This window comes from Saimiri boliviensis, chromosome 3 (genome assembly GCF_048565385.1).
Source record: "Saimiri boliviensis isolate mSaiBol1 chromosome 3, mSaiBol1.pri, whole genome shotgun sequence".
Taxonomy (NCBI): Eukaryota; Metazoa; Chordata; class Mammalia; order Primates; family Cebidae; genus Saimiri; species Saimiri boliviensis.
This window is the reverse complement of record NC_133451.1, coordinates 177,845,660-177,871,508: the sequence shown is the minus strand read 5'-3', so window position 1 is coordinate 177,871,508 and position 25,849 is coordinate 177,845,660. Positions and strand designations below refer to the sequence as shown.

General features: G+C 39.8%; 1 protein-coding gene across 3 annotated transcripts in view; it reads right to left on the bottom strand.

Moving 5' to 3' along the window:
* SH3RF1 (SH3 domain containing ring finger 1) overlaps positions 1–25,849 on the bottom strand; it is a 180,637-nt gene that overhangs the window by 52,857 nt on the left and 101,931 nt on the right. For all 3 annotated transcript variants that reach the window (XM_039479144.2, XM_039479143.2, XM_003938719.4), the window contains exons 3-4: positions 11,766–12,041; positions 10,855–10,950 (exon numbers count right to left, since the gene is read on the bottom strand). In XM_039479144.2, the coding sequence (XP_039335078.1) occupies positions 10,855–10,950; positions 11,766–12,041 (372 nt within the window). The remainder of the gene's footprint in view (positions 1–10,854; positions 10,951–11,765; positions 12,042–25,849) is intronic.

Sequence of the window (25,849 nt, the reverse complement as noted above, 5' to 3'; positions counted from 1 at the left end):
ATTCATCCAAATGTTGTCTGAGTGACTCAAAAGCCAGGCATGTATTAAATGGGAGAAAAGGGGACAGAGACGCGTCTTCTCTGATTCATGAGAAGACAGGACCCAGGAAAGAGCGCAGTGGATTAAGGGTAGGAGGCTCAAATTCGGGTGTCTGCAAAGCTCGGACAGGCGAGGTCCATGAACAAAGAAGGCCAGACGGAGAACAACAGGGAATGGCAGGCATACTCTAGTGAACTATGGTCAACTGGGGAGTGCCTGCTCTCTCTCAAGGGTAACTGTTTGGCAGGGTCAGCTGATTTTTTTTTTTTTTAAGGAAAGCTAGAAATTAGGCTTATGTAAAACCTCCTGAGTTTACATCTTAACTAATTTTTAAAAAAAACACTCACGGGGATCTTTTAAAAAAAGTCATGGGGATCATAGTAGTTGGTGATCTCTGATTAGGGAAGAAATAATAGAGAAGAAAACAGCAGGCGTAAGAAGAAAAGCAAAAGGCCCTCAGAATCTTAGAATCTACAAGAAAGAAGACCTTGCAAAGTTTCCCAGGCCAACCAAGGACCCAGAAATGAAAAAGGCACAGAGTTTCAGGGAGATTAGGAATAGTGTACTCAACCCAGCAATCGCCCTACCGGGTATATACCCAAAGGAAAAGAAATCATTTTATTAAAAAGACACCTGTACGTGTGTGTTTATTGCAGTACTATTCACAATAGCAAAGTCATGAAGTCAAATTCAGTGTCCATCAACGGTCTAATGGATAAAGAAAACGTGATATGCATGCGTCATAGGATATCATCCAGACCTAAAAAAGAAAGCAATAATTTCTTTTGCAGCAACATGGATAGAGCTCTAGGTCATTATCCTAAGTGAAATCACTCAGAAAAATCAAATGCCGCAGTTTCCCACTTAGAAGTGGACATAAAGATGGAAATAATAGACACTGAGGACTTCAAAAGGGGGAAGATGAGCGGGGGTGGGGTGATGGTTGAAAATTTACTTATTGGGTACGATGTTCACCACGTGAGTGATGGGTACATTAAAAGCCCAACTTCACCAATAAGTATGTACCACTGCAACAAACCTGTACATGTGCCTCCTGAATCTGCAATAAAAAATGTATTTTTGAAACAGAATAGCGGTAGATGCTAGTGAGAGGACAAAATGACAAAAACAACAGCTAAGAAAAGGCAGTTAGTAGCAAACAGGAGAAAAGTTTCAGAGACCAGAAGGGACAAAGGCTAATCTGGAAACCATCATTCTCAGCAAACTGACACAAGAACAGAAAGGCAAACACCACATGTTCTCACTCATAGGTGGGTGTTGAACAATGAGAACACGTGGACTCAGGGAGGGGAGCATCACGTACTGGGGGCAGTTGGGAGGGGTAGGGCAGAGACAGCGGGGCTGGAGAGGGAGGGGAGGGTGGGGAGGGTTACCATGGGGAGAAATGCCAGATATAGTAAGCACCTAAAGTAAAATAAATAAATAAATAAATAAACAAATAAATAAATAAATAAATGAATGAATGAATGAATAGAAAGCAGAGACGGCAAGCAGGGATAAGTGACTCTCCTGAGAATTTTAGCAGAAGAAGAGGTAAAATCATAATTTGAGGGGAATGCAGTCAAGCAATAGGTTTTTGGGGAGAGTAAAAAGCTGATCATTTTCCTATATTAAAGGATAGCCAGGGGAAAAGGAATAACTGACACATGAAACCATAAAGACATGGAAGATGTGACCAAGTTCCTGGAGGATTAAAGGCCTGGGTGGAGAAGACAGCAATCACAAATGAAGAGAAACACTTCCCAACTGCCAACAGGGAATGTGCATACAAATTTAAAATTCAACCCTGAAAACTAAGGCTAAAAAGCTACAAATACCTATTGCTCTGGAGCAACAGATGTACAGTCTAATCATGGGGCTAGGGACAGAGACCAATGGATAATTTTTAAATTGGTCTCAGTTCACTTTACCGTGTTTACTGGATCCGACAATACATGAAGTTTTATACATATGTTTTGTTCTATTCCGCATTTGTTCACCGAAGGCACACCATAAATCAGAAATGTCTGTTAGTCAAAAGCATCATTCCAATGACAAGTTTTATTTTCCAAAACCTGATTACCAGATGTAGGGATACTATAAAAGAAATATACATGTATCTCAGGAGGTTATGAACATGGAATTGTCATTAATTCTAAGTAAAAATTTGTCAATGTGAAATGACACACTGACAGAAATTCCACAGTGATGTGCAATCAGTTAATAAATCAGTGAACATGTATTTTCCCTGCCCTGGATACTTAAAGCATGTGTGGATGTGTATGGGGGGCAGGGAGGAGGGTGATGATCACCAAGAAGGAATCTGGCACAGAAACAGAATACTGTACCAAGGATACTGACCATCATGACCTTGCACGTTTGTTTGAGATCTTCCTTCTTCTCAACATATAAAGAAATTTTTGCCCCATAAATATGTAAAGCCTAACAGGCACATTACCACTAAACTTTGTCATAAAAAGCTATGTTGTTTTATAACACTTAGGAAAAAAAAAACCCCTCCTAAAACATTCCATTTCACTCTAGAGAAGCGTGTTCCCATTGATGTAATAAGGATGCTTCTGTTCAAGTCATTTCTATGCCACACATCCACGCACATGCTGGACCAGTACAGAATCTTCATTCAGTCTGTTTTACACAATATAAGACATAACACTTGATGAATTAAAACAAACCTATTTTGCTTATTAAAGCTTTAGTTACTAGAGAAATTTAGAGCATCTATAACAATAATAAAATATTTAAATAATAAAAAAATTAAAAGTTGAAAAGACATTAAAATATTATGATTTTGATTAGTTTTCTATTTTTCTTGTAAAAAAGGCAACCTCAGATATTTAAAATTGTTGAGTAGTGCCTCATTTCTGAAAATTAGCCTTTTAGGTATTAGAACATGAAATATTTCATAATTAATCATGAAACATTAAAATGTTTTTTTTTTTTTTTTTTTTTTGAGATGGAGTTCCGCTTTTGTTACCCAGACTGGAATGCAATGGCGCGATCTTGGCTCACCGCAACCTCCGCCTCCTGGGTTCGGGCAATTCTCCTGCCTATACACTTTTTAAGCAAAACTGGATAATAACAATGATTCTAACCCACCATTAGGAATGCTAGTTATTGAATGTGATTAGGGCAGGGCAGAAGTCTAGGGAAGCAATGAACTGCTGGGTGGAGACCGCAATTTCCCTTCTCAATTCCTGGCTCTGTGTCCCCTGAACAAGGCATTTCTCTACAAAATGGTAAAAATAATTAAATTATGAGTTAGCTACTACAGCGTTTATTAGATAGTCGTAAAAACTGATGTTCAGTAGTACTACAATTATATGGAGAGAGGCAAAATCATGTGTAATATCATTAAAGCATAAGGAAAAAGAATGGAAGGATATTTACCAAAATTATACGCGAAGAGACAGGATTATTCATTTCCTTTCCAGACTTTCTGGAATATAATTATATTGTAGAAATAAAATCATTAAAATATTCTTTATATAAGATATGGCTCTCAAGAAACAGAGGAAAATAATAAATCATCAGCAACCTAACTACACTCTTAGCATGTGCCAGCCAAGTAAGAATGGTACAAACGGGGTGCTGTGCAAGTTCAGAGCCAGGAGAGGAGCTTTTTTGGTTCCGTTTCACAGAATTTGTTTGGCTGCATATAAAAATCAGAAAAGAAAGGCTCAGTGAGAAATGGTAGTATTTATTTGGACCTTGAAGGTGAGCTTTCTACACAGACAAAGAAATATCCTTGATAAGCTGTAAAGACAGCAATTACAAGGTATGTTTTCCTGGAGTGATCAGTTAACTTAGCTAGGGCCCTGGGTACATGTAGGAAAATATGGCCGCCCGAGTTAAAGAATTTGGCAATTCTTTTTTTTTTTTTTTTGAGATGGAGTTCCGCTTTTGTTACCCAGGCTGGAATGCAATGGCGCGATCTTGGCTCACCGCAACCTCCGCCTCCTGGGTTCGGGCAATTCTCCTGCCTCAGCCTCCTGAGTAGCTGGGATTACAGGCACGCGCCACCATGCCCAGCTGATTTTTTGTATTTTTAGTAGAGACGGAGTTTCACCACGTTGACCAGGATAGTCTCGATCTCTTGACCTCGTGATCCATCCGGCTCGGCCTCCCTAAGTGCTGGGATTACAGGCGTGAGCCACCAAGCCAGCCCAGAATTTGGCAATTCTTTAGGGTGTCATTGTGGACCTTAGTGATTAGCCTAGGGCTCTGATTAAGGTAATGCAGGAAATCTGCATTTTTACATTCTATGAAACTACCTGGAGTACTGGAAGCTGTCCATTCATGCAGTGAGAACTCCATAAACATTAACTGATCTTTACGATCTCAGCTCTCTCAATGTTTTCCTGATGGAAAACAAAAAGAAACTCGTAAATTAGAAAGAGGCCTCTGAATAATAAAGCATAACCTATCCTAAATAAAGTTCTTTACCTAATCTAAACAACTCCTTTTTAAATTGAGTCTCTAGCTATATTTATTAAGCAGCTGTTCCTGGAGCTCGGAGACTTGCCTTTGCCTTTAGAACTTCAGGAGCCAGTGTTCATTTTTCCTTCTATCATTGTGGCAGAAAGAAAAGCAGTAATTACTCATATCAAGCAGAGAGCATTCAGAAGATATAAAAACCTACACCATGGGACAGAGCCTACAATGCTTAAAAGAAAAAGGCAGATCCAATGTATTCAGTCAGTCAGAATTAAGGATGAAAGTAGGATGCTAAGCCACAGAGTCATTCTCCCTTACTTACTTTTCAGCAATGTCCTTAAATTTCACTTACAAAAATGTATTTACTTCAGGTTTGAAGGGGAAATCTGGATGCTAAACAACACAGTAATTCCCTCTTCCCAACTTCTCCACAATCTCCCTACATTTCTTTTATAAACAATGATTTAGCTTTTTAATTTTAAAGGAAAAGAATACATCTAAAGGAAAAAAATATATCCCAAAGTATAAATGACACTATCTTTTTATGTAGTTCAATCAACTCTTTGATTATTAGATCGAAAGCTATTATTGCATCCTTCTGCTATCATTATTCTCAAGAGGAAAGGCTTTTAGTTAAAAAATAAAGTTAGCATTGCTATTCTTAGCTCCTTCAAGGGTCACCTTGGCAACTTCAAACTATGTGTCTAAACTTCCATTTCTTATTCTTTGGAACACAGACATTATCTTCCAGTTTTCTCACTCCCTAGAAGAGGAAGCTAGCACCCCCACCTTTAAGGCCACTTGTGCTCCCTGGGCCCTACACGTTTGATTTTCCATTGTTAAAGCTGACAACACATTCTATTCCGTAGCCAGAGGAATGTCTCCCATGATTTGTCCATGGGTTGATTCTAGAAGTTGAATACAACTAATCACTCCAAATCATACCCTTTAAATATGTGTAGTTTATTGTATGTAACTTATGTCAATAAACTTACATTAAAAATAAGGATCCTTGACAATAAGGCTATCTTACCTTAGCTCAAAGTAAGCCAAAGGAGTCATTGCAAACTAGAGAAAATTCATCTTAGAAAGAATCAGAGAGTTTTTTCTGTTTTTGTTTTTGTTTTTTGAAATGGAATCTGGCACTGTTACCCAGCTATAGTAAGTGGTGCGATCGCAGCTCACTGCAGTCTCTGCCTCCCAGGTTCAAGCAATTCTCCTGCCTCAGCCTCCTGAGTAACTGGGACTAGAGGCATGCGCCACCACGCCCAGCTAATTTTTTTGTATTTTGAGTAGAGACAGGTTTTCACGATGTTGGCCAAGATGGTCTGGATCTCCTGACCTCATGATCTGCCCCTGCCTTGGCCTCCCAAGGTGCTGGGATTATAGGCGTGAGCCACCATGCCTGGCCAGAATCAGGGAGTATTTTTTTCTTAATATTTAATTTATTTAATTGACAAATAAAAATTGTATATTTTTGTTTGATGATGTTTTAAAATATATATACATTGTGGAATGGCTAAATTGAGCAATTCACATATGCATTACCTCACATAGGTACCCTTTTTGTGGTAAGAACACTTAAAAACCACTCTCAGCACTTTTCGAGAATACAATAATATACTATTATTAACTATAGTCCCCCTATGGACCTCTTGAACTTACTCCTCCTACATAACTAAAATTTTTATATCCTTTGACCTACCCTACCCTTAGGGGGCGGTCTTCTCTACACAGCTAGCCCTCCGCATGCATCTTCGGGCCCCACGTCCGAGGAATGGAGAACCGACCGTAGTACACCATTTTACGTCAGGGATTGAGCAGCCACAGATTTAGCAACCATGAGGAATCCCGAAACAAACCCCTGTGGATACTGAGGGACAACTGTATTTAAGAAATAAATAATCAGTAGAGATTACAAGATCTAATACATAGAGTATCACTACCATTATTTTAATTTGGGAAAATTCTAAACTAGGTACAACCAGATAGCCTAGTTTTTAAAAAAAACAGGATAAAAGCTTGCACTAAGGTCACATACAGCAGCTGGCTCTGAAGAATGTAATGTCCTGATGTAGCCAAGATAAACCAATGATAAAATATACGCATAGGCAATTAATGATGGGAGTATTAGCTGAAAAATGTAAAAGTCAGCAAAATCTAGGTTTGTTTTGGGTTTAGAACCTTTCATTATAAAAATTCATAGGTTGCTCATTCCTTTAACCAATATTTACTGAAAGCCTACTACGGGCTGTGCAAGGATCCTGGGGAACTGGCCCTTAGGACTTTGAATTCAAATGAGGCAATGGAGGGTGAGGGGACAGCTAGTAGCCACATCAACAAATAACTGGAAATACAGAGAAAAAAGTGCTAATAATTTCTAGGGCTAAGAATAACAATGGTGATAATGATCACAGCCATCACTGACACTGCTCCTACTGGTGCCAGGTACTATTCTTAAGTATCACTGGAACTTATTATTTTACAAATGAACAGCCAGGCCCCAAGTCACTCGGATAATTAGTGGTAGAGCCAAGACTTGAATCCTGGCCATCCAGAGTCCAAACTTTCTCCCACTATGGTACCACTATGTGTTTGAGGTAAAGCAAATGAAGAGCAGTGACTCTTTTAGATGAGGTGAAGGAAAGTCTGTCAGAAGAGGTGACAGCTGACATGAGATCTAAAGAAATGAAAAATGCAGCCCTTCTTTCTGGCAGTAACTACCCAGTAAGAACAGCTGTCTATGAAGCCATTCCAACTTCAGGCCTTCTGTAGATTACCTTTTATCATCTGTAGCAGAGGAGCAAGTTGCTAAATAACTTTTTTGGTGTTGAAAAACTGAGTGAGTGATATTTCAAACAAATGACCAGGAATCAAAATAAAATGAGAAACTTAATAAAAATTTATAGTTCACTCTAAGCCTACAATACACAATTATGTTTGGAAAGCATCCAAAATTCCATATTCAGCACTTATTTCATTCAAATTTTTTGCTTGCTAAGAATCATGTCATCCAAATTTGAATGAATGAGTCAGCTCCAAATTAATGGGGTTAAAATCTTTCCTCCTATTTTATAGAAAACTAGTGTTTCTGAACAAAGAAAGAAGCAGATAACAAATTAATTTTTTTAAACTGTATTCAGTCCTTAAAAAAATACACTCTTTTATACATATCCTGGCATGGTGTCTTCGAGGACTGCTTTTAACCTTTACTATTTTCCAGCTTACAAGAGTGAAGAAAGGACCTGTCTAAATTGAATAGAACCCATAACCTCTAAGACTTGACCAAAGAGAGGTCTGAAAGAAATCTCCAGAGGGGAAGGGTGAATGTGCTCAAAGCAAGAGAACCCTTACCCTTATCTTAAGAGCTCAACAAGGACTCCAAGGCACGGAATTCAGGGCCATTTATATAGCCATTCTTTCTCCTCCTCCATCTCCCAACCAGACTCTCCTCCATTCAAGCCTTGAAGAATTCTGTGTTCTACTTTAATAAGCAAAGTGTTCTGCATTATGAAAACAAGATTTGTTTGCAGGTCGCTATTACCACCATGACTATTTACCACCTTAGTCCAGTGCATGTAGAGATCACAGTCCATAGTCACAGAACGCTGGGGAAGAGAAGGAGAGTTGAGGACAGAAAGGGAGGGTAGACGATCCCGGCGGCGTTTCTCGCCCCCTCAGGCCTCTCGTTCTCCCTCCAGTGCTCAGCTCCTTTCAGTTTACCTGCCCTCCTAATTCCACAGCTCCACATTTGAACCTGTGACCCACAGATTCCACTCCAGGTCCACAATCCTACCCCAAAGCCCATCCTGTGCAGACTTTCTGCCATGGGCAGGTTCCTTGGGCATTTCCATTACCTAAGTCAGCCAGCAGAAGTCAAGGGGAGTTCCAGCTTCTGTCACTACATATGGTAATTAAGTTCTTTTATTTGATTATTACCAGGCTCTGGTATACTCTGGGTGATGGTCTAATCTGAGCTCCAAACCACCATGCATAAGACATCGTAGTGTCAGACCCTTGGAGATACATCATCTCGTTCAATCTTCTCAAAATTCTGAGGGATAGCAGTTTTTGGCATCACTGTCCAAAAAAAGCAAAACTCCTAACACCGATGGAGACTTAAATGTCTATTTATAAGATATAAGGGAACTATTTGCCAGTGAATTTTTGTGATGCAGCCTGTTTTTACACTGGGATTGTTTGGCCCCTGAAGTGGAGCAAATATGAACAGGTTTACAGAGCTAGAGAGAGATCATTACTCAAGAAAAAGCCAGTTTTTTATTCTATAGTTTGCTTTACCATAGCTAAGAATGCCCTGTAAGACAATCTATTTTACTGAAATACTTGAATTTCGGTAGGTTAGCACTGAAATCTGCCTCCACTTTATTGCCCTAAGGGCTAAACCAGGTGCCACTAATCCCTAGATACTTTGCTCTCTCTACCAGGAAGTTCAATTCTTGATGGCTTGACATCAAAGAAATGTTCATAGGCTCTTAAAGATAGACAATTTGTTTACCACATCTCAAACGGCAAGATTCTGGTTCAAGTGAGGAAAATGCTCATTGGAAAGAAAAGCAGCAAAGAATGAAAGTACTTTCCACTGGGGCAGAAGTTTATCTTTCCAACTTAAGTCAGAGTAAATAATCCTAATGAGTCAAGCGACTTGAAGTGACTCTGGACTTGACATAGGTGGATCTTTTACGCCTATCTGCACAATTCCATACCTGCCCAATAACAAAAATATAGTAATCCCTTTTCATGCATCACAAACCAAGTATCAGCATGTAATATTGATAATACCCAACAAGTAAAGACAGGCTTTCATTACTAATCCTGTGCTTACCCATGCTCTTCAGTGTTAACTGTTCAAAGACTTGGAAGTGCTTGCACTTTTCCATGACCCACAGAATATGCATGTAATGTACAGGAAGGACTGCCTGTGAATTAAGGGTTATTTTATTTTTATTTTTCTGTTGTTTGCTTTCAAAGGAGGAAAAAATATTCCAATAAACAGGAACATCTGAAGGGTATGGATAAAATTCAAGACTCATACATGGTCTGAATTACTTTCCCATGGATATACAGTAGTCAAACTGATTTTTTATGAAAACGTTGGCAATCTCACTGTCTATGGAGGAAATTGAGTGCTGGCTACAATGATACAATTTGTCATTTTAGTTTTCAAAATCATGCCAAAACAAATGCCTCAGATAAAAAGATGGCAAAATAAGTGACAGTGGTTTTTCATTTTCACATGGTTAAGAGATGTGCTTTGATATTTTAAACAACCGGGTTACTTTCAATTCCCCAAACAATCTTGTGATCTCTCTTACTTTTTGGCTTTTGCACATGCTGGTCTCCCTGTCTGGATGTTCCTCCTGCCATAAAATACACCATTTCCATTTCTCTTGGTTAACCCCTATGTATCCATCACACAGATATTTACTAAGACCTCACTTCTTACCAGGAGCCTTCCAGCGGCTTCAACTGACCTTGACTGGTTGTCTGGGCCACACTTCATTCTTTGAAAATGACTTGAGTTTTATTTTCAGTAAGAAATTCTTATTCCCAAAGGACACTTAGTTTATGATACATGATGTAATGAAAGCCTACTATAAATTGTAACTCTTTTGTTCACGTTCAGCTGGTACTATTCTTTAAAATAAAGTCATGTATGTACCTATGCAACAATCCTGCATGTTCTTTACATGTACCCCAGAACCTAAAATGCAATAAAATATATATATTAAATAATAATAATAATACAACGATGTGACTTTGCACATACTCTCTAAATAAAGACTTTACTGCGTCAGGCTTGGCCACAAGCTTTCCAAGCAAAGCTGTTTTAAAAAGGGAGAGAGGGATAAGCAGTTGCTGGGATGGGATGGAGACAGATTCACTGACTTGTTTAACAAATGTTTATTGAAGCCCTACTTTGTGAATCACTATTTTGGTTCTGCTGAAGCAGCAAGTAACAAAAAAACTAAGTAAAAAATACACAAGTACGCTTAACTCCATCTTACTTAAGAACTTTATCAACTTTCGACTCCCACAAAACCCAGCAAATGGAATAAACAGGAAATAGTGTAGGTGACTGACAGCAAGCACACAGTGACATTTAACAAGACATAGGAATGCTTTTAGCAGGGAGAAAAAGTAAAGAGTTTCAAGTATCTCCCTGTCTTCAATAATTGTAGGATAGGATGTAAGCATTCTTCCTGATCTGTCCAGTGATCTGTAACAGGGCATTCCTGGTGCTTTTTGTTTTAAGGACTTCTCAGTACTCAAATTACATAATTAAGATTTATTTAGTAAGCTGAATATTAACACAGTACAAGTTTCCACAGATTAATTTACCTCAACATATGAAATTGGAAATATTCCTATCTTGTCTGCCAGCATTCCTTCAGCCCAGTTTTCATCCACTCTTCGGATCACAGTCAGAACATCATCCTGAAGAAACAGCAAATCATTAATCTACCTGATCATTAAGCTGTACCATTAAGCTTATCATTTAATTTTCCTTTTCAATAAAGAGACTCATGTTTTAAAGAGTACATGAATAAAAATGCTATGACATATCTTTAGTTCATGAATTACATGGTAGCTACCAGTCCACCTGGTATCCTTTCCAACTGTTGTAAAGCTATGAACTCTATGCAAGGGAGCTGGCTGCTAACTTTGTTAAGATCTACAAATTGCAACCTCAAATGCTACCTACCCTAGTCTCCCGACTTTCTGTTTTAGATTGATTCTCAGATGCTTCTCATTTTCTGAAAATAAACCAAACGCTTACTCAAAGGCACCTCCTACTGCCTTTCTTCACAAAAATCACAATATTCTTCTGAAAACTCCAAACCATTTTATCAATTTGGTAGATATATTCTTGTATGCTTTTAGGCAAAGAAATCTACATATAAAATAAGAAAGTAATGACATTTCATTTTGTTATTCATAATTCAGTACTTTAAAATCCCGGAGTGGTGATAACACTCTTTAAAGTGGCTTAGAAATAAATTCAGACTCTAAATATGAAAATGACACCACATAGAGCATCAACCAAAATAATCTTTCATATAAGAAATCTGTGCGCAAAATTACCTTCCTTGTGACTTAAAGACTGCTTCTAGGCATTTTTAGAAGCACAGTGAAATAGTTCACACAAAACTATTGTATTGTTTTGCAAAAGGCAACACAAGCTATATTCCCATGTATCTGGGTACAGAGGTAGAGCTGGGAACCAGAAGACAAGGGCGTCCGACCTTTACCTTTGCGAACGGAAGGCAATCTTTGTCTGCTTCCTTGTCTTTCACTTCAAAGTCATAAAGTGCTTTGCACTGAGGTGGGGGCTGAGGTAATGGTTTAATAATCTGCACAAAGTTGGTGGGGAAAAAGCCATGGATTCCATTGACTTCCCCATGATACCAATTTTCATCCACTTGTCGTCGCAAAATGATGATGTCACCTTTGCTGAATTTCAGGTCTCCAGGCTCCTTGCCTTCGTAGTTATATAATGCTTTGGCACATGGTAACTGAGGTATACCCTTTAAAAAGAAAAGAAGGATGAATTTTAATAAAATGATGGTCCTAAAATGTTGCTGAAAATACAGCTGCGTTATCATTGTTGTAAAGTCAAGGTCAAATCCACACTGTACCCCTTGAAGAAAATCTCACACAAAAACCATAATATATGTGTCACCAATAAATAAAAAATACAAAACAATTGTCCATAGTGAAATAAGAACACAATGACATCCATGCACCAACCATGATTTAGCCTTCTAGTCTTCCTTTATTTATTTCATATATATATATATATTTTATTGTACTTTAGGTTCTGGTGTACACGTGCAGTTCATGCAGGATTGTTGCATAGGTACATACGTGGCAATGTGGTTTGCTGCTTCTTCCATCCCCCATCACCTAACATTTCTCCCCATGCTTCAGTATGATATTGGCTATGGGTTTGTCGTAAATAGCTTTTATTATTTTGTGACACATTCCATCAATACCTAGTTTATTGAGGGTTTTTAGCATAAATGCCTGTTGAATTTTGTCAAAGGCCTTCTCTGCATCTATTGAGATAATCATGTGGTTTTTGTCTTTGTTTCTGTTTATGTGATGGATTACATGAACAGACTTGCATATGTTGAACCAGCCTTGCATCCCCAGGATGAAGCCTACTTGATCATGATGAATAACCTTTTTGATTTGCTGTTGCATTCGGTTTGCCAGTATTTTATTGAAGACTTTTGCATCTATGTTCATGGATATTGACCTGAAGTTTTCTTTTTCAGTTGAGTCTCTGCCTAGTTTTGGTATCAGGATGATGTTGGTCTCATAAAATGAGTTGGTAAGGATTCCCTCATTTGTATTGCTTGGAATAGTTTCAGAAGGAATGGTACCAGCTCCTCTTTGTACGCCTGGGAGAATTCAGCTGTAAACCCATCTGAACCTGGACTTTTTTCGGTTGGGAGGCTATTAATTGCTGCCTCAACTTCAGGCCTTGTTATTGGTCTATTCAGGGTTTCAACTTCTTCCTGGTTTAGGCTTCGAAGGGTGCAAGTGTCCAGGAATTTATCCATTTCTTCCAGATTTACTGGTTTGTGTGCATAGAGGTGTTTGTAGTAATCGCTGATGGTAGTTTGTTTCTATGGAATTGGTGGTGAGATCTCCTTTATCTTTTTTTATTGCATCTCTTTGATTCTTCTCTCTTTGCTTTTTTATTAATCTGGCTAGTGGTCTATTTTGTTGATCTTTTCAAACAACCAGCTCCTAGACTTGTTGATTTTTTGAAGGGTTTCTATCTCTTTCAGTTCTGCTCTGATCTTAGTTATTTCTTGTCTTCTGCTAGCTTTTGAGTTTTTTTTGATCTTGCTCCTCCAGCTCTTTCAATTTTGACTATAGGGTGTTGAATTTAGATCTTTCTGGTTGGGGAAATTCTCCTGGATAATATCCTGAAGAGTGTCTTCCAGCTTGGATTCATTCTCCCCATCAACTTCCAGTACACCGATGCAGTGTAAATTAGGTCTTTTCACATAACCCCATATTCCTTGGAGACTTTGTTAATTTCTTTTCATTCTTTTTTCTCTTTTCTTGCCTTCTCATTTCATTTCATTGAGTTGATCGTTAATCTGATATCCTTTCCTCTCCTTGATCAATTCAGCTACTGAAACCTGTGTATGCTTCTTGAAATTCTCGTGTTGTGTTTTTCAGCTCCATCAAGTCGTTTATGTTCTTTTCCAAGCTGTTTATTCTCGTTAGCATTTCGTTTAACCTTTTCTCAAGGTTCTTAGTTTCTTTGCATTGGGTTAGAACATCTTCTTTTAGCTCAGAGAAGTTAGTTATTACCCACCTTCTGAAGCCTGTTTCTGTCAATTCATCGGACTCATTCTCCATCCAGCTTTGTTCCCTTGCTCGTGAGGAGTTGTAATCCCTTGGAGGAGGAGAGGCATTGTGGTTTTTGGTGTTTTCATCCTTTTTGTGCTGGTTTCTCCCCATGTTCGTGGATCCATCTACCTGTGGTCTTTGTAGTTGGTGACTTTTGGATGGGGTCTCTGAGTGGACGTCCTTTTTGTTGATGTTGAAGTTCTTTCTGTTTTTTGTTTTCCTTCTAACAGTGAGGCACCTCTGCTGTATGACTGCTGGAGGTCCACCCTAGACCTTGCTTGTCTGGGGATCACCTGCGGCAGCTGCAGAACAGTAAGGGTTGCTGCCAGTTTCTTCTTCTGTTATCTTTGTCCCAGAAGGGTACCTGCCAGATGTCAGCCTAAGCTATTCTTTATATGTTGTCTCTTTGGATATATGGGGGTCAGGAAGCTCAACTGCTGAGCTGAGAGCTCCATTGTTCTGTTCAGAGCTGCTGGGCAGGTACATTTAAGTGTGCTGTAGTGGAACTCATAACTGCCTTTTTTTCTAGGTGCTCTGTCCTGGGAAGGTGAGGCTTTATTTATAAGTTCCTGACATGTAGCTGCCTTTTTTCAGAAATGCCCTGCCCAGCAAGGAGGTAGTCTAGTCACAGTCTGCCAGCAGAGGTGTTGCTGAGCTGCCATGGGCTCTGCGCAGCTGCTGTTCGAACTTCATGGCGGTTTTGTTTACAGAGGTACAGTTATAACTGCCTCAGTAATGGCAGTCTGCCTTAATAATGGCGGACTGCCTCGCTAATGCTGGACTGCCTTGGTAGTGGCTGACTGCTTTGGTAATGGCTGATGCCCTTCCCCCAACCCAGATGGAACATCCTGGGTCCAGCTGCACGTGCTGCAAAACTCTCAGTCCAGAGCACTTCAGATTGCTGTTCTTTGTTGGGGTGGGACCCACTGAGCCAGATCACCTGGCTCCCTGTTTCAGCCCCCTTTTTTTCAGTTGAATGGGCAGTTGTGTCTCGCAGGCATTCCAGGTGTCAGCTGCAACAGCCGCCCAGATTTGTGTGAGTTTTTGTGCGGAAACCCACTGTGCAGGCTGAAACAGCGGTGCTGCAAACTCGTGGTGCTTTTCAGCCCAGGAATCTCCTGGTCTGTGGGCAGTAAAAACTCCGTTGGAAATGCAGTAATCACTCACCCCCTGCATTGTTCTCACTGGAAGCTGTACTCCAGAGCTGTTCCTATTTGGCCATCTTGGATTCCAACCAGCCTTCTATTCTTAAGATTAACTTAGTAGGGGTTTTGCCTTGTGTCTCTGAGGTTTTTAGCAGATGAAAGCATGACTGCCAGGTCTGCCTCTAAAGAACTTGTAAATACAAGCTTAACTTCCTACATTAACTACTTTATTCATCAGGATAAATGATAAATACTGAGGAGAAAAATTTAAACCAAGCACAATTTATTAATTTACTAACTGCTCTTAAATTTGGCTTTTGGGCAAATCTCTTCCTGATATTGCTTTTTTTTCTTTTTTTTTTTTTTGTTTTAATAAAGACGGGGTTTCACCATGTTGGTCAGGCTGGTCTTGAACTCCCGACGTAAGGTGATCTGCCTGTCTTGGCCTCCAAAGTGCTTGGATTACAGGCGTGGGCCATCACACCTGGCCCCTGATAGTGCTTTTAATGTGGACAGTAGGTCTTACTCTTTCATGAGCTCAGTGAGTATTTAATGAGGGTCTACTCTGTGCATGAGTCTGGATACAGCAGTGAGTGAGACAGTCACAGTCCCTGCCCTCCCAAAGTTTATAATCTTAAGTGTATAGACATATGGTCTTTTACAATCTAAGATTATTCAACTTTGCTCTTTCCTGGAAGGAAGTGCATTGTTAGTCTGATAAGAGATGAGGAATTTTGTGTGCATAACCCCCAGTGCAATTTAATCATCAACTGATTAATGTGATACTTTTCAATGGCATTGGGGGTGCCCAATCTTGAGCATCAGTTGTCACTTTAAGATCTTTGGCCTCTCTGGGCACTGCTATGTATCATTAATTCAAGAGATAAATGACAAATCCAACATGTCTATAATAATTGCCTAAACAAAATCTTGTTTTCAGTGTCTTTATTTACTTATTCACACATCCGGAAAACATTTATCAAGCTTTCACTTTTTTTTTTTTTTTTTTTTTAAAGACAGTCTCGCTCTGTCACCCAGGCTGGAGGGCACTGATGCAATCTTGGCTCACTGCAACCTCCACCTCCAGGGTTCAAGCGATTCTAATGCCTCAGCCTCCCAAGTAGCTGGGATTATAGGCACGTGCCACCACGTCTGGCTCAGTTTTGTATTTTTAGTAGAGACTGGGTTTCACCATGTTGGTCAGGCTGCTCTTGAATTCCTGACCTCAAATGATCCACCCGCCTCAGCCTCCCATAGTGCTGGGATTACAGGCATGAGCCCGAGCTTTTACTTTTTACCAGGCAATGTGCTCGTGGTGACAACTTAAAGAGGGATAAAACAGTTCTTTTCTTAAAGGGTATTAGTAATAACTATAATAGAGTTCCATAAATGCAATTCTAAAGACAGGCACGCCATTTATGGGGATAAAGAACATAGGTCTCTAGTGTTTGGTGAGCAGGAAAATGGAAGACTTCCTGGAGGAAATGACACATGAGCCAAGACTTAAAGGACACACAAGAATTAGCTGGCAAGGCTGAAGTGAATGAATGAAGGAGAAAACTGAGGGCATTTCAAGCAGAGGAGACGGCACCAGCAAAGACATGGAGGAGAGAAGTCACGTGTGCAGAGGGGCTGGGGAGCAAAGAGAGTGCCGTATTCCTGGATAAGAATGATGGCACGTAAACGAGAGGTAGACGGAGGCCAGTTTATGGAGGGTCTTGTATAACATAGGAACGCGTTTTGATTGCTGTGTTCTTCTGGCAACAATACGTCATTTACGTATGTTTAATGCACAAATGGACTTCAGTCCCATGTGGCGGACAGATTGGTCTGGCATTAGTGTAGAACACAGACGTGAAGTGGGCAGGCAGGCAGACAGCCAGGTGCAAAGCACAGGCCTCAACTCATTGAATATTTTTTAAGTTTAATCTTTCCAATGAAGAAGAGCAATATAGTTAGCATTACTTGTATCATTGTCTGCCCCCCAACCTGTAAAAAGTAGATCAAAGTTTTATACCCTTGATGGCAACAGTACTTCATAACACAGTTTTCAAAAATTAGTTTCACTTCTACTTAGAGACTTAGAGTCTGGACTACCTATAAGCCAAACTGTTTTGCTAAATATTTGTTTAGGAATATTGAATATTGCTCTCAAAATGCTATTGGCAATCATCTTGCCTTGGCTTAGTCCATGTGATGTTGTGGTTGGTTAATGAGAACTTCCCTGAGGTCAACGTCCTGGGAAGACAGGGGTTGAGCCTTCCAGGAGTAATGCCACCCTCCTGTGCCCTCTGACTTTCAGACTCTGTCTTAAGATCTGGCCTCTAATGGCGTCACTCCTGTTATTCTTCCTTGACCTAATCTTGTAAGCAATTCTGCTGTGCCCAGAAAGGAAATGCCCACCAGGAACTCTGGCCATTCACAATGCTGTGTCCTTTCGTCACATTACATTAGTGTCCAATTCTGGGGAAAGAAGAATTCAAATTTTTCTCTACCCTCACAGAAGGCTCATTATATTCTCCACTATATTATGTATTTCTTCAAGGCTAGTTATCACAGCTTAACAATATTTCCAAAAATAGGTCCGAGGAAATAATAGTAAAACACAGCAATCTCCAACAGTAAACAGCAATGTCTCTACAGAGAGAGAGAGAGAGAGAGAGAGAGAGACAGAGAGAGAGAACGAACTAGCAAGTACTATACTAAAACTCTCGTACACTAGCTAAAGAGACTGACTAGGCAGTATAGGGTACTGGCTGGAAGCACAACTCCAGAGCCGGATTGCAGGGTGTGAATCCTATTTACTAGCTGTGTGATTTGGGGCAGCTTAACTCTCTGTGCCTCTTTCTTCATTTGGGTTGTTGTGAAGATTTAGTGAATTCATGTATATAAGCTACACCTTAAATGGCCCAGCAGGCAGTACATGCTACATGTGTGAACCATCGTCACCGTCATCATTACCCAGTGTAAAAAGCCTCTTCACCAGTGAAATGGGGCACCTGACAATGTATTTGTCTTTCCACAGCTGGATGCTTTCCCTTTTAGATGAATTCACATAGCAATTACATTTTTAATACATATTCACTATATAACAATGCAAAGAATGTTCCTCCTAGGAAGTGTTTGGGATTTTGAAATGTGCATTTCTGAAGCACACATTTGTTTTCTGAGTAGAATCCATTCATCTTCTGGTTGAACAGAAGAAATTACAAATTCACTGACATGCACCGTTTAATAGGGGATGGCATTTTAGATGTGGCTGTAGTTCATCTTGACAGGGCTAATGTAAGGCACTGGAAGCCTGCATGAATTAATTGAAAATCCCATTACAAACTTGGTGACAAATAACTCTATTCACCATTATGGCCCGTTTTCCTCCCCACCTCAATTAGCTCTGTTTGGCCCACTCTGTCCAAATCCATGCCAGCCAAATCCATGCACCAAGATACAGATTTAGCACTCTTAGAAACCAGTCTGAACTGCTCCTTGAAGAGATCTGTAAAATTCCAAATGACCCACAATATGGTTCTTTTGTGATATGCTGATGTGGAAACTGAAGGAATTTATTTCTTTGCAGATCACTTCCACACACCGGTGGCCTAATGGACTTATTAACTTTTCCACAAAGCAAATTACGTGTTCCTAAAATCATCATGTATTCTAATAGACCAATGGCAAGGAAAAAGCTTACTATAACAGTGATATGCATTATGGTTAGCTTAGGGTTACATTTCCATGATGTAACTGAAAATTCATGAATACACCCCAATTTGCTAAATCTTGACTGCTAAGATTGTTTCAATGATCAGTAACCACACACACACACAAAATTCATAAATCTTAACCTATGGACAAACACTTGTGCATCTGGCTGTGTTCTTCTATGGTATTCTTTTTCAATTAAATTCTAAGAGGATAGTAAGCCAGTCTGGGTCAAGTTTCTGAAAAGGTTTCCCACATTAAATAAAATGAATTCTACGCTGATTTAAAATCAAGCAAAGTTCAGTGATCTTTGAAAGACTTATTCCCACACAGACTGCAGATGATTAAGGATAAACGGTTAAACAACTTGGAAAAGCAATAAAAGAACACATTTTTCTTTTGCAACATCTGAAAGATAAAGCCAAAACAAATGGTCTGATAGCCTAGGACTACTCTGTGGATAAAAGATGTCCAGAGCCCACGGAGGCACTGCCCTCCCATTCGTCTCCTTCGAAAGGTCTGAGAGTCGTGTCATCACTGGGCCCTCTGCCCTCCAAGCCTTCTGCAGGCTTTCCAAACTGCTGCTTTTCTTCTGTATCCTCTCATCAGGCCAACGCCCCCAAGGATCCACAGAGCTTACATTTCACTTGGAGACTTTCACTTGGCTACACATGAAAGGGAGGCTTAAAAGGAGAGAAAGCCAAAGAGAAACCGACTCTGTGGTGTAACCTTGGGTTTGCGGCTGTCATTCACACTGCCGGCTTTATCAAAAAGCTTGGCAATTTACACAGGCAAAGTATTACAACAATTCTGTATCTAAAATACATTGTCATAAACATCTACTATTTCACTGACTAAAAAAAAAAAAATACATATGATAGTGGACCAGCTTTACATTTCAACTAATTTTTGTTTCCAAATCATACATATAGGTTATCTTATACGATGTTAAAATCCTTATGTGATCTGCATATAAATATTTTTGATTAAATGTTTTAGATTTCCATTTCCACACCATCAACTGTATTCCAATATATCTGGGAAATGCTACTTGATGATCTAGCTGAGATTCTAACAGGTAAATAAAACATTCACTGCCAATTTATTTTATAGACTCTAAATGCCAATGCCCAGATGTACATGCAAGACAGCCTCTCTAAATTTAAATTCCTTCATGCATTTCTTACTGCTCCATAAAGTAAAAAAGATTCAATGACCTACTAAAAAGAAAATCTAGAAGACACTCTCATAGTGGGAACAGCTATAAAAAGGGTATAATTTAATAACTCGGTTATATCTAAATTGGCACCAACTCTGGCTGATTTTAACTCGACTTTCAGAAACTTTCCAGAAAGAATTGAGGCACAAAGAAATCATAGTAATATAAAGTACCACACAGGGTAACAAGTAGAAAAATGGATTGAAGAAACAATTTTTTTTAAATGTCTTTTGGGCCAGGCACAGTAGCTTACACCTGTAATCCCAGCACTTTGGGCAGCTGGGGCTGACAGTTTACTTGGGTCTAGGGAGTTCGAGACCAGCCTGGATGACATGGTAAAACTCATCTCAATAAAAAGTACAAAAAGGCCGGGCGCGGTGGCTCAAGCCTGTAATCCCAGCACTTTGGGAGGCCGAGGCGGGCGGATCACAAGGTCAAGAGATTGAGACCATCTTGGTCCACATGGTGAAACCCCATCTCTACTAAGAATACAAAAAATTAGCTGGGCATGGTGGCGCGTGCCTGTAATCCCAGCTACTCAGGAGGCTGAGGCAGGAGAATTGCCTGAACCCAGGAGGCGGAGGTTGCAGTGAGCCGAGATCTCGCCATTGCACTCCAGCCTGGGTAACAAGAGTGAAACTCCATCTCAAAAAAAAAAAAAAAAAAAAAAAAAAAAAAAAAAAAAAGTACAAAAATTACCTGAGCATGGTGGTACACACCTATAGTCCCAGCTACTTGGGAGGCTGAGGCAGAAGGCAGAGGTTGCAGCAAGTCAAGATAGTGCCACTGCACTCCAGCCTGGGCAACAGAGTGATACTCAGTGTCCAAAAAAAAAAAAAAAAAAAAAAAGCCTTTTGTATAATAAAAAACACATTGGCTTTTCCCTACGAAGTAAAGTATCTGTCAAGACATAGCAGTATTTCATGAAAATATTGTTTCTTTAACAGTTAATAACTCCTAAGTATTGTTCTCAAGATGTCTAGGTCAGATAATCACTCAAATACAATTTGGCTATCACTTGAAATGTTTTAACTTCAACGACGGCCAAGACGAATATTACAAGTTTTATTTTTCCAAAGTAACATCAGAAGAGACTGAGAATCCCATAATTCCACAATAGTCCATCTTTCATTTGTTCTTTCCTTTAACATTTATTTGTGGAGAGCACTGTACTGGGGAATTTTTATCTATAATCATTTTCTTAATCTATCTCCCACCTAAGCCAAATTCACTACGTAAAATTTTTTAATCATACTAACTTCACTTTGAAGATGGCAGCTGCAAATAAACAGAAATTAAGACAAAACATGTTTCTTCATTCACATTGCCCTCATTCTACTATCCCAGCATCCGCTTTTCTTGCATATTCATTTTCTCCAGCTTTCTCCTGAAGCAGACAAGGCAGGCAGCCAGCCTCCCTCCTTTATTCCAGTCCTGGCTCCAGTTCCACACCAGCTCAAGAATGTGGGCTGATCAAGGCCAGCCTCTGGGCTTTTTCAGTGCCTGGTGGCTCCTCAGCACACACTCTGTGCTCTCTGCTGTCCTGCTCACACTCGGCTGTGGGCTCTGCACAGTTCCTCCAATCCAATCCATCAATCCTAATGAAGTGCCTAACTCAGCTCTTGACCAAATTATCGTTTCCAGCAGCCTTGCTGTTTTGGAGGCGCATTAATGGTTTCGGGGGCAGGGTAGAGAAAGAGAAAAAAGAAAACTAGAGATAAAGGAGAGTAGATAAAGCAAGAGCTTTCCTGCCAATCTCCCTGGTTGTGCTATCATCATTAATTAATCATTTGCATCATGAACTTAACTGAAGTCAAGAATATATCTAAACACCCAGAAAAAAAAAATGAACAGAGTTTTCCAAAATTCAAAATGAAAAAATGCTATTAGAATCTTCATTAAATGATTTCTAGAAACTACAGTATAGAGAACAAACTGAAATACATTTGTCCCACCACCTTGATTTTCCTCTCCCACTAGCACAGGAGAGCCTGAGGGGGCACTCGGGAGAATGTTTAAAAGGCAATGGTGTAGGGAAAGTGGGCTAAGGGGCGCTGCTTAGGAAATACCTATATTTAGGAACCAGAAAAAAGAGAGAGATAGGAAACTAAAGAGGTAAGACGAAAACCAGCAAACTAGAACCAGAGTAACAAGGATCATTCCTGAAACGCAGTTCTGTCCACACCACCTATGTCTTTACAATCTGGAGACAGTTCCCAATTACCTCTTAAATCACATTAATGTTCTAACTCATAAGTTTTATGGCCCTCCATTTGGATTGTCCATTCCACCTCGTATTTTTTACCCTCAGCAAGCAAACCAGTCTGCTGTCATCACCTCCGACTTCACACATGCCATTTCTCCTCCACCAAAATTCACGGAGAACAGCCTATTTCTCCTTCCACCTCCCCGCCCTGTGTATGTATCTTGCGCCTCCTGATAACTACCCTGCATTTCTTTCACTTGGATTTTCGCATCTGTCTAGGATGACTGCTTTTGTTGTTTGGAATTAAGTATAAATAAGGCCAAGATCCATGATCTGATTCTTGTGTAGGTCGATAGGACAGTCTCTATTTCCTAGATGTGACAGCCACCACTTGCCCATCAGGACCCAGTCCAGGCATTGCCTCCTTGAGGAAGCTTCTCCCAGCCTTCCCTTCCCCAGGCTCTTTTTATGTACACCTAGGTGTGTCTTATGAATACTGTTATCACGGCCATTATCTCACTCAGTTTACAACCTATTTCTCCCTGTTAGACTGTAACCTTCTGGAGACCTAGGACCGTATGTGTTAAGCATCTTTGTATCATGAGTATCTCCTTTAGTGTCTGTGAAAAAAATCTTGCTGAATGAATAAATGAAAGAACAAAAGTTGTCCCAGTAGGCTGAGACAGGTGAGGACAGATAAGCGGAAAAAGAGCACATCTAATGGAAAAGCAACTAAAAAGATGATTTTACTGACAGGCTCAGCAGCTTTACACAAATTACAAAATATATACAAACACGTACTTATGTGTCTCTGGGTACTCATCATGAATGGCAGACTGCTGATCCATCCTTTTGAAACTGTCCTCCACAGTAGGTGGTGGGCACTTGATTCTGAGACATGGGAGCTACAGAAATACTGAAGGAGACATTTTCATTCCCACTTCCTAGGCTGCTGGGAAACCTGGACACACTAAGGTGCTACAGAAAAACCCTGGGAAATGTGAGCAAGCACCGTGGACTGGTAGCTACTTCGCTGTGTTTTAGACACTAGAACTAAAACAGTCCATTCTGGAAATGGGCAGTTGAGGGTCTTATACTAAGCAAATGGCTGGCATCTGAAAAATGTGAAACAAATTATGTAGCAAACTACAGCAAATAAATATTTTCCTTACAAACTCATTTGGTGGTTATGAGGAAATAGTTAGGCAGTTGATATGTAGTATTTTTCTTGGATGGCCTTAAAAAGCAAGTACCCCACTGACAGATAAATCATTAAAGAAAACAAATTTTATAAATTTCTCTGAGGGAAGATAGCTATTGAGAATGCTGTCACAAAAGTGAAATGCAGGACCTTCATGTCACTCATTGCCCTGAATATTAGTTTTCTGTTTCATCATGTTTAATAATTACAGTAGTATTTTGCAGACAGCAGGAATATTTATTGGGAAAATTCCCTGCAGTAACTCGAGTTACCATCTTGAGGACGCATCACAGCATGGGGACTATTTCCTGGTAAAAGGTCAAGTTTCTAACTATTTGAAAAACAGATTCCTGGCAAAGAATCTGCCCTTCTCCTGCCACTGCCCTGCCCTAGGCCTCCGACCTGACCCTGGGGCATAGGGCTAAATAGGGAGGAATGACCATGTACCAGGAATTCTGCCTGCATCTTATCTAATGCTTACAGAAACCCAGGAAGGTACAGAGAGTCAGAAATACAAAGGGAGAGGGGTGTGTGAGAACATGTTTTAGTATCAAAGAGGTTGGGTAACAGCCACATGCAGTGGCTCATGGCTACAAACCAAGAACTTTGGGAGGCCAAGGCAGGCAGATCACTTGAAGCCAGGAGTTCACAACCAGTCTGGGTGACCTGGTGAAACCCTGTCTCTACAAAAAGAAAGAAAGAAAACAACAAAAAACAAAAAAACTAGCCAGGCATGGTGGTGTATGACTGTAGTTCCAGCTACTTGGGAGGCTGAGGTGGAAGGATCACCTGAGCCTGGGAGGTTGAGGCTGCAGTGACCCAAGATTGTGCCACTGCACTCCAGCCTAGGTGACAGAGCAAGAGACTCTGTCTCAGAGGGAAAAAAAGTGGGGGTGGTCAGGGAAGGCCTCAGTAAAATTCAATTGCCTATTTTTAGATTTGTTTGTCCAGTGTTTACATTAGTGTCTTGGAGAGAGAATGCTCATACAATTTAAACGTAAGGTTAAATGTAAAAGATAGTCTACAGTTTCAGAATTAAAGCAATACTGAAATAGACCTACACAAATATGAACAACTAGACAAAAGCTTCAAGGCAATTCAACTGAGGAAAATAAAGTCTTTTCCAAAGATGATTCCGGAACAATTAGAAGCCATGAGGAATAGCAGGGAATGAATCTTGATCCCCTACCTCACATCATATACAAACATTAATTTAAGATGAATCCCAGAATCAAAGGTAAAAGCTAAAGCTGTCAATTTTATAGGGGGAAACAAGAAAATACCTTAGTGATGTGTAGGGAGGAAAAAATGCCTAAATTAACTGTAAACTGACAAATTTGACTGCATCAAAATTGAAAAATTAGGTTCAACAACAAGATACATGAAGAAATTAAAAATGTAAAGTACAGACTGGGGGAAATATATATATATATGATAAAGGACTTGAATCCAGAATTTAAAATGACTCCTACTAACGAACAATTTGATTAAAAACAGGCAATTTAAAATCAAACAATTTTATTTAAAAACTGTCATCTTCTCAGATGACAGGCGAAAAAGTTGAGAAGCTGAATATTAAGAGAAGAAACCTGAAGCCAAGAAGGGTGATGCTGGTGGCAAGGTGAAAAGAATTAACTTCAAGGCTAAAAGCCCAAGAAGAGGAAGCCCCATTGTGGCCAAAATCCTGTCCTTGTTAGAGGAATTGGCAGATATTCCCTATCTGGAATGTTTTCCAGAAGTGCCACGTACAAGAGAAAGCACTCAGCCACTAAATCCAAGGTTGAAAAGAAAAAAAAGAAAGTTCTTAAAACTGTTACAAAACCAGTTGGTGGTGACAAGAATGGTGGTATCTGGGTGGTTAAACTTCGCAAAATGACTAGATATTATCTTACTAAAGATGTGTCTCGAAAGCTACTGAGCTCCAGCAAAAAAACCTTCAGTCAGCACGTAAGAAAACTGTGAGCCAGCATTACCCCAGGGACCATGATCATCCTCACTGGGCACTACAGAGGCAAGAGGGTGGCTTTCCTGAAGCAGCTAGCTACTGGCTGGTTACTTGTGACTAGACCTCTGGTCCTCAATCGAGTTCCTCTAAGAAGAACAAACCAGAAATTTGTCATTGCCACCTCAACCAAAATTGACATCAGCAATATAAAAATCCTAAAACATCTTACTGATGCTTACTTAAAGAGACGGCGGCTACGGAAGCCCAGATATCAAGAAGGTGAGATCTTCAACATTAAAAAAAAAAAAGAGAGAGAGAGAAATGAGCAGTGCAAGGTTGATCAGAAAGCTATGGGTTCCCAAATTTTAACAAAAATCAAAGCCATTCCTCAGCTCCAGGGCTACCTGCAATCTGTGCCTGCCCCGAAAGATAAAATTTATCCTCACAAAGTGGTGCTCTAAATTTCTTAAGAACCTAATTAAGTAACTGATAACATTAAAAAATAAAAACAAAAACAGGCAAAAGATGTGAATATGCATCTTGA